Source organism: Notothenia coriiceps, unplaced genomic scaffold, assembly GCF_000735185.1.
Source record: "Notothenia coriiceps isolate Sejong01 unplaced genomic scaffold, NC01 NC01_scaffold00037470, whole genome shotgun sequence".
NCBI classification, from domain to species: Eukaryota; Metazoa; Chordata; class Actinopteri; order Perciformes; family Nototheniidae; genus Notothenia; species Notothenia coriiceps.
In genome coordinates, this window is record NW_011370171.1 from 475958 (window position 1) to 485438 (window position 9481).

The window sequence follows — 9481 nt, forward strand, 5'->3', positions numbered from 1 at the left end:
AAGTTACTTTAGCGGGCCGGCACTCAGATGATTGGTCCGATGCTTTTTACACTGCCACGGTTCCCACAGATGAATTTTCTTTATGGATTTTTTGTCAAAGCACTTAAGATATTCATTGCTATCGGGATGTTAAGAGCATTCCATGGAATATAACAAAAGTGTATCTCGAGCCAGTTTCTCAAACTTACCTACCCCACCTTTAAAGTACCTGCATTTACTTAAACCCACCTCCCAGCAGCTCCACCTCGCCATGTCTCAGCCCAGTCAAATACATGGAGAATCATTTAAAACCCTTTAGGACCTATTTATTTAAATAAGGGCTTTTCAAGTATTCATACTGTGGAGTAACCTTGTTTAACTATTGATAGAGTGATTAACAGACGTCTCTTTCCCAATGTCAGTCAATGAGGAAAAAAAGTCTTGTTGGGCCCAGTGGCGTTACGTGACTGACAAGCGATAGTTCAACCGTTTAGACAAAAAAAGGTTGCTTCAATGCATCCTTTATTTCCTGGTTTAGGAACAGACTTTGAATTCCAATGGCAACCAATAGTAACGTTGAATATGTTTTTAAAAAAAGCCACAAAACAAGCCACTCCACCAACAACGCACTAACCAATCACTGATCTATACAGTATGTTCCAAAGTAATTTCTACACATAGAAGAAGCAAATGAAGCTATTAATTGCCAATGCAAGGGTTTTCAGAGCATATAAACAATAGTATGAACATAAGAAATGAATCATGCTGCAGGAGGGATTTAAGAGTTTTTTTTTCTCATTTTAGAGTATTTTATACTTCAGAGGAAGTTTTTTAGTGGCGATTTAATAAGCTGGAGGCCAATTCCCTTTGACCTGGAAAAGAGTAAATATGAATACATAAAGCATTACTTTCAAAGTTGAAAGCACATTTTAAAACTATAAAGAAAAGGAAAAGCTTTATACATCCACATACATATTTCAAAGCTTTCCCCTAATGTTAATTGGACAAACTCTATTTAAACCATTATAACTTATTTTCAATTATATTCAAGATTGCAAAGTTTCAAAAATAACTTTCAAGCGTAACGTTAAACATCGAGAAATGTTCCCATCACGTCTCGTTTGGAAAAAATCAGTCAGTTAAGCAGCATTCAGTTTCAATACGGAAAGTGTTAGGAAAGATATCACTCGACTCGTCACCGGCTTGGTCTTCAATATCAAGATACATGTATTTATTATCCTTGCAAGAATGGAAGTAGTCATCACATAGAGAGCTGCGTGGGACAAATAGTTCCCAGAGTAGAGTCCTTGATATGCTTATATACAAGAGAGGGTGTTACAGCCAAAAAGATGGAAGAATACTGGTTCAAAGCAGTATTCTGGCCTTAGTTCAGATTAGCTAAGGCCTGCGTAAGCAATAAACATGACAGTCATATGTCTATCTCCATAGAGGCTGAATCATCATGTTAATCGTTGTCACAGAGCCATCAAATTCCTAAAACAGTGTGTCCTGGCGCTCTTCTATGTAATAATACATCCTGTCATGTACACAGCTACGTAGGGCCTTTGTTATCATGTGCTACTCTGATATTAGAAGAAAACATTCAGTCCTTTCCCAACAGAAAGGAAAACATGTCTTTGTGACTTTGGGGTTAGAGGGAGCATCTGGGGTGTAGTTCAGAGTTTTTTGTCATAAATGAATGCATTATCGTAGATAAATATTTGCTCCACCTGCAGTTGACTCAGGGCTTGGCACACTCTTTGGATGTGGTCATCATTAGTCTTTTCTATATGTAGTCTTATCGTGTTTACACTTCACACAGCTGAATGACAGCCTAGTTTCTCTGCATATGTGGGTTAAAAAAAACAAAAACGTTTCTCTTCTCCAACTTTTATTTCACCTTTTATGAGTTGAGTTTGAGTTCAATGGTTAAATAAGCTATGCTCCAGTGAAGGAGACTGAATGATTGTATTATAAATGTTACAACACCAAATGAATTGGTGTTAACTTAACAGTTAGACCGTTAAAGGTGTGTCAGTTGTTGAATTGCTAAATTCTAATGTTGTGCATTTCTATGCTTGCTAATAGAGACCTGTATTTCATTTTTGTTTTAAACAATTGGTTTGGCATCCGTTGGGTCAACTAGTGGCGCACGACATGTCTTGTGAATTCTTCGGCCGAAGCTCCAAATAAACCATCAGTGTTTGCCATCAAAGTTCCTGCTCTCCTCGTGTCTCTCTAAGTTTCGTCTCCATTGCTTCATAAGTTTCCATCACAAGTCCCTGTTGTAATTGTGCCACAAAATCATTCATTTTTATTGCAAAATAATAGATAAAGTACGATGGCCAACACGCCTCATGGCCCAAAACACTTCCATTATGAGTAACAATCAACAACTTACTGAAACATGCCCAGTTCTACTAAAAGCGCTGCATAAATGAAATGCTTCAAATAAAAAATGCGGAATGAATCTCAAAACACAACAGAAATGGGGACACTAAAAAGTAAGGCACACAGCTGGGACTGTAGTGCTTGTTGATGGTCGGGGACAATAACATTTTCCTCTTTTCATGGAACAAATGAGTTTCATGGCTGTGAAACACTCTTTTGAGCTTAATGTTTGTCAAAGGAGAAGAGACAGACTGCAGAAATAGTGTATCTATTTGTGTGTGTGTGTGTGTGTGTGTGTGTGTGTGTGTGTTTGTGTGTGTGTGTCTGTGTCGGGCAATCACATTGCAGTCAAGTTGTATTTAAGCAATAAATAATACATTTTTAAAGTAGAAACAGTTCTTTTAGTGATAAACAGACAGATCATTTCCACCTAAATCGAGAACTTAAAAATGGGTTCAGATATTTGTTTCGCTCTCAGGCCCACACAACATTACTGTTTTGGTTCTTTATTACTGACAGACACGACTCCAAAAGTAAGATATTGTGCTACATAACGCATGGAAGTATAAAACTGTTTGCTTTACCAACTTCAAAGCTTACAATACGTCAATGTTGTGTTAAAATGATGTTTCTGCTGCCCCCAAGTGGCCAAAAAATATTTAGTTTTTGATCCTTTTCTTTATTTGCATTTTTTTTATTTGCATTTTAATAAAATATTCACAAAGCATACATAACAAAAATAAACACATCTAGGTACATACATTAACTACATAACAGATGACAAGTACGAAAATAAATACTAAAATAATAGTAATAATAATATTACAAATAAAAGAATGGATACACTGTTAATACCCAGGTATATATGAACTATAGGAATGATATTGTTCTATACTTGACCCATTTCCCCCAACTTAGTAAACTCACAATGGAATAACTTAGCAAATGAAATCTATGTAAGGGAGAAAACTGAGCATTAGAAACCAAATGCTAAAAATAATTTAAGGCAATTTTTAAGATGCAACATTGCAACAAGAAAATGTGTTGTGTTACTGTCAAGAACAAAGCTGTAAAATGCCCCCCCCCTTCCTGTGTGACCCTGCAGGTTTTCGGAGGTCTGGTTTGGATGCTGGTGGCATCGACTGAGGTTGTATATAAAAACCCGATGGGCTGGGTGATGTTCGTGTCCGTCTTCTGCTTCGTGATGACGACACTCTGGTTCTTCATCTTCCTCTGTGGAGCCAATCGGAGCAGCAGCTGGCCCACCATGGTTAGACACGCCCACCACCAGCTGATTGGCTAATTCAAACACATGGTGGTTCAAGAGTCTGATAATAAATTAATTAGCATTTTACCTTGTCCTAAAGGCAACGTTATTTTGTGTTTGTGGTTGGATGCCTTAGATAAGATCTGTTTTTAACACGAGCTGAAGAGATTTTTACTTTTTCTTACACAACATAAATCATGTCATTAAGTAAACTCCTAAGTTTCCGAAGCTTCTATGTGTAATTTTAATGGCGGTTGCAAACAAGCAACTAATAAAACGTCATCAGGGCAAACACAAGTCCATCTTTGGTGGTGATGAGTAGCCAATAGACATAGTTACTTTATAGCTTTACGTTAGCCTTTTACTTCTGGCAATTGCATGTATGCCTAACAAATCACAAAGGGGTGTTAATATGTGAAGATTATCCTGCTGAACAAAACATATAAACGTCATAAACATGTGTTTGCCAAAGAGCTTATTTTCTCCAATATTCTGAAATCCAATGAAATAATCCTATTGCTTTTTGTCGAGGGAGCCAATTCAACGCTTACTTCCAGGTCTGTCTAAAAATACGTCATCCCACCGCTCTATAGGCAGTACATAGATGGCCAAAAGTGCAGGTGCTTTAACTGCCACAAAGTTGGAGCACAGCATTCGGACTATTGGAAATGTCCTTTTGTGCTTTAAAACCCTAAATCAGATGGACTTAAACTTTTTTATTTTTCAACAAGATATCAAGCCACAAAATGTGCACAGCCAAATGGTGGTGCTTGCTGTTAAAGGGTTAACTTCATACCTTCATCAACATGTCGCCCAACTTTTTTTTGTCTCTTTTCAGGATGTGGGTTATCATTTTGTTGCGACGGTGTTCTACCTCAGTGCGTCGGTGCCGCTGGCCTGCATCACGGTCCTGCAGGGCCAGGTTTTAGCGCTTGTGTCGGGGTTGAACTCAGATTTTCTCCTTGAAGCTCGCAAGATCTACAAGCTGCACATTGCTGCAGTGGTATGTCAAACAATCAGAAACACACACAAGCACGCATGTCCACACAGCCCGCACACACACACCCGCACACACACGCCCGCCCGCCCGCACACACACACACACACACACACACACACACACACACACACACACACACACAGACTTCTTACATACTTTATACTACACCATTCTGATAACTGCAACTTAACCGTAAAGATACAACTCTGGGGATCATAACATCTTGTCAGCATTTTGTGATGATTCCAACTTTACTTTAGCTTCTTTTTTTTTTTTTAAGTGATAAAGTTTGTGATAATATTAGTTTTTACAAAGTAACTCCATACGTTAGTTGTGTAAATGCTTTATTCCAGTGTCCCTACAGTTTTAAGGTTGGATTTTCAGTATCATATACAATGTATTCTGCTTTTCAGCTTTTCAGTGAAGCTCTTTCTTTAATTGTTTAATCTTTCAATCAATTGGGAAATAATCCACATGCACCTTTATATCTAATCTTTTTATCCATATAGCACCAAAATTCAATTTACATCTCCACTAGAATAAAAAAATACAATATGAGCCTGAAAATGAGCACACTAGGTCCACTTCAAATGCATCTTAGTATATCTTGTTTAAAGGTCCCCTATTATAGCTTTAAATGCAAATGAGCTGCTCAATAGTGCTTTAGGATAAGTTGATTTGACTCTTTTCTGTGTGTGTGTGTGTGTGTGTGTGTGTGTTCCAGGTGATGTCCTATTTGGCCACTCTTTTCTACTTCATGCATACCATTTTCTCTGCCATTCGATGGAAGAGGTCCTAAAGAAACCAAATAACCAGCTGACCTGTCATTGGAGGAAAAACAGAATGACTTTGTTGTTGTTGTTGTTGTGTCTCTTAACTTCAAGGTCAACATGAGTTACTTTAAAAGAAAAACTAAATGCCAAATATCAAATGAAGGAGTGAAAGGTAAACAACCAGAATATTGCTAACTGTTATTTGTTTATTGGTTTCGTCCTGCACAAACATTATTATAAAAAAAATAGAATTACCCTAAAATTCTATAATCAGTATGGCAGCAGTTTCATCAGAGGGTAAAGAAGACTGAAAAGTTAAAATATGTTTGCAAAACAAAAAGATATATTTATAATATATTAGAGAAAAACAGTAGTAGGCCTATAAAGTAAATGTGTGTCAATAACTAATTCAACCACAGATGTAATAACATTTCCAGGAGCAGGATATACATTATGATATTTTTCATCTTCAGAACCCATTTCTTTTCATCGCTCTGCAAAAGTTGAATAAAGTGTCGTTGGCTTTAGGTGGTTTTGCTGTACAGGTAAAATGACCAATGACCCCCCGAACTTATGGTGTAAGACAAAGTATTTGACTTTTCACAATCGTCAGGCAGTAAACATTCCTACAAACTAAACTGTCATTAAAACATTTCATCCACATTTAATAGCAGATCTTAGCACATTTAAAATGCTTAGGACTCCTCAGAGGCTTGTTCTGATAAAAACCTGAAACCTTGTTTTCTCCATGTTTACAATGAGCAAAAGCTTAATGTATAATTGATAAACTCTCCTCCGTAATCCCCTTTTTTTAAATTACATTTTGATACAAGTTTTTTCTTATCTTTCTGTTTGGATATACAGTATGTTCGGATGTTTCCACATGATTTATCATTTCAATTTGAATGAAAATTATTTCACTTTACAGGTGTCTTTCTATGTGAAATCTTTGAAAAATAAATTGATTGGACATTAATCCTAGTTTCCCTGTTTTTCCTTTTAACCTCTCCATGATAAGCAACACATTTTCATTAAATACCATGGGCACCATTACCTTTCTGCTCCATGAAACATCGCTTGAACGTCAAATCAGCCAGCCATCTTTATTTGTATAATATTGAGGAAAAATAGCAAGTGATTACAACATGTTTCAGCCTCAATTTTATCATATTTATGTGCCAGCGTGCAACTCTGAGGGCTCTGAGGACTTCTAATTTTGAATTTTAGATGTATATTTACACTCCAAATGTTACTCTTGCAGGCTTACTACTTTTCAGTATATATTCTTTAGTTTGACAGCTTAATAATATTTACGTTTTTGTCTTCAGGAAATACTTTACAGCCTCTGATGGGTTCCTATATTATAAAATATTACTGAAATCTGTCCAATCCAAACAGTGGGACTTTGGTTTGAGTTAATGCAATTGAAAAATCACAAAGTAGAGCCAGCGCAGAGCGGATGTCATGAAAACACAATAAATAAATAAAATGGAAAATTAACTCAAAAATTAAACTTCCGATGCTGAGGCACCAATAAAAACCCCGACCACCGTGTGCCCAAAGCTGCCTTCAAAGTAGAAGTACAAGTAGTAAATACACCTTTCTGTAAGTCCTTTCATTTGTTAGTTAGTCTTTTTTCAGAACATTTTTTACAAATGATAGGTCTACCTAACATGCATATTTGCTAACAGCTAACACATAATAAAGGTCATAAACTGACTTCAACCTAAAACTTCTTCAGATATATCCCAGAAGCCCCCAGGACACACACATCTCCCCTGGTAGTTTTAACCCCCCCTTCACAGTTCAGCAGCTCACATCAAACACAAGAGATCCCTGAGTGCTGTGAGAGGAAGAGGGGTGTGTCTGCAGTGTGTGTGAGGAGCAGTGTGTGTGTGAGGAGTAGTGAGTGGGGCAGAACAGGTTTGACCGCTCACTTGGATTTCTCCTCAGGGTCAGTAACACCTGCTGCTGCTCCGTTAGCTCAGAGAGGAGTGTGTGTGTGTGTGTTCGTGGAGAAGCATCAGGAAGAGATGGCTGCGACCACGGCTCAGCCGATGAGCAGCCTGCCCAGCGGACTGGGGGTCTGCACCACGGCCCCCGATATCTTCTACCTGCCAGAACTGGTGAGTGGACAGAGGACAGAGGAAATGACCTTCAAATCAGAGGGGATTCTTCCTGTTAGGATCCCTTTTTGTTAATTGATTTAACTAAATGTATCTAAACAAAGTGTTCTTATTACAATTAATATTGCAACTACTTAAGTAGAAGCACTAATACCACAGTCTAAATATACTCAATTACGAATAAAAGTCCTCGGTTCAAATGTTACTTGAGCAAAAGTACAGAAGTATTATCAGCTAAATGAACTCAAGTATCAAAAGTAAAAGTATTAATTGTGCAGAATACCTCTTATGAATGTATTACATTTCCCTGTTTTTATCATCAGAAAATACATAATATGAGATTTATTTATTTGTATTTAGTAATACGTCAATATGGAGCTCATTTTGGAAAGTAAATTAAATATACAGTATATAATACATACACATGTATTTATGTAAAAACAAAAAGTTTGAAATACATTTAGTGCAGTAAAAGTATAACATTTTCCTCAGAAATGTTTTAAAGTTGAAGTACAAATTAGCACCACATTCTACCGCTACTACAAAATGCCCTTAGTAAATAGTAATGACCTAAATGATTTGATAGAATCTTAGAAATACCACAATTTGCCTTAATTAGTGGCTGCCATAACATATCATGCATCACTGAGAATTCAAACTCTTTGAATATAAGTGTGTATTTGAGTGAAATTGAAAGACATTGAAAGACATTCCTTATATGGGCGGAGCGCCTTCAGATCTCAGGTTTCTCTCATATTGTATTTGTGCCAATACAATGTTTCAACTCTTCTTCTCTCTCTCGAAGAAGACAAAAGATAGAAAGTGCTCATATGACCGCTGGAATCTGCCAGAGGAAGCTGTTCAGGTTTATTTACACCTGAATGTATTCTAGGTTGTTTATTGAGCTTTTCTTTATCAAGAGCAGGGTTGTGATGAGGTGCCATTTCAAGTTACACTTTGGATTCCAGAGAATTTCCACTGTAAGGATGTGGTCGACACTTTATCTACAATAACTTGGCATTCAAACACCACCGATCATGAGCTCAGAGACCTGTACAAAGTAAAGAGAAGTGTTTGTTTACTCAACATTTAGAGAGATGTGGCTTCTAATCCTGCTGATAAGATACCACAGAATCCAAAGCTGTAACTGTGCAGCTTTAAAAAAGGAGCTATTGACTTTAAACACTGGTGACAAAAACAATAATTGCCTGCATTCAAGTCATGTTTGATAAATAACACAGGTAAGCAGTGTCCAAATCTAAATAAGGGCGGTGAAGGATGTGTAAACAGCAAAAGGAGCTCCTCGGATCAGTTACCAGGACACAGAAACTGTGAAAAGTTGCACCAGAATGATCAGACCCTTGTTTAGAAATACTCTTATCCATTTTCAACTGCCTTATCCTTATGCCCCCAATCTACTTTTAAACTGTGATGGTGGAGGTAGTTATAAGGTGAACAAAAACAAACAGCTTCGTCCAATAAGACTGAATGAAAATATGTGTTGAGGTTGCAGGTCGTTTTGGGGGAAATACCCCGCCCGAAGGGAGGGAAAATGTTAGCCTTTGCAGACCATTTACATGCACAAAAACCTATATAACACACTATAGGAAAAGGAGAACACAAAAAAGCATAGGGCCTCTTTAAGGCGACTCTTGCACCAGGATCAATCTTAAAGGTCCCCTATTATACTGTTTTTCATCAATATATTATAGGTCTCAGATATATACAGAACTTGTCTCTGAAGTGTTTGGCTCCAAACACCAAACAGATCATTGCAGCATCCCATAATCCCCTCTGTTTCAGCCCTGTTTCCAAAGTGCTGATTCTCTGTCTGTTACTTTAGATGAAAATAAGGAGCCCCTCCCCACGCCCCTCTGAGAGAGATTTGGTTACAAAGAACACAATGGTGCTCTAGGAGGAGATTCAGGTGATAAGGTGGGGGGGG

The 9481-nt window shown here is 37.4% G+C and overlaps 1 protein-coding gene across 1 annotated transcript in view; it reads left to right on the top strand.

Annotated features, from left to right (window-relative positions):
• LOC104967571 (mal, T cell differentiation protein like) overlaps window positions 1–6386 on the top strand; it is an 11963-nt gene extending 5577 nt beyond the window's left edge. Inside the window, exons 2-4 of the mRNA XM_010797069.1 lie at window positions 3476–3640; window positions 4476–4640; window positions 5362–6386. Coding sequence (XP_010795371.1) covers window positions 3476–3640; window positions 4476–4640; window positions 5362–5436 — 405 coding nt within the window. The 3' untranslated portion in view covers window positions 5437–6386. The remainder of the gene's footprint in view (window positions 1–3475; window positions 3641–4475; window positions 4641–5361) is intronic.
• Window positions 6387–9481: the final 3095 nt, after the last annotated feature.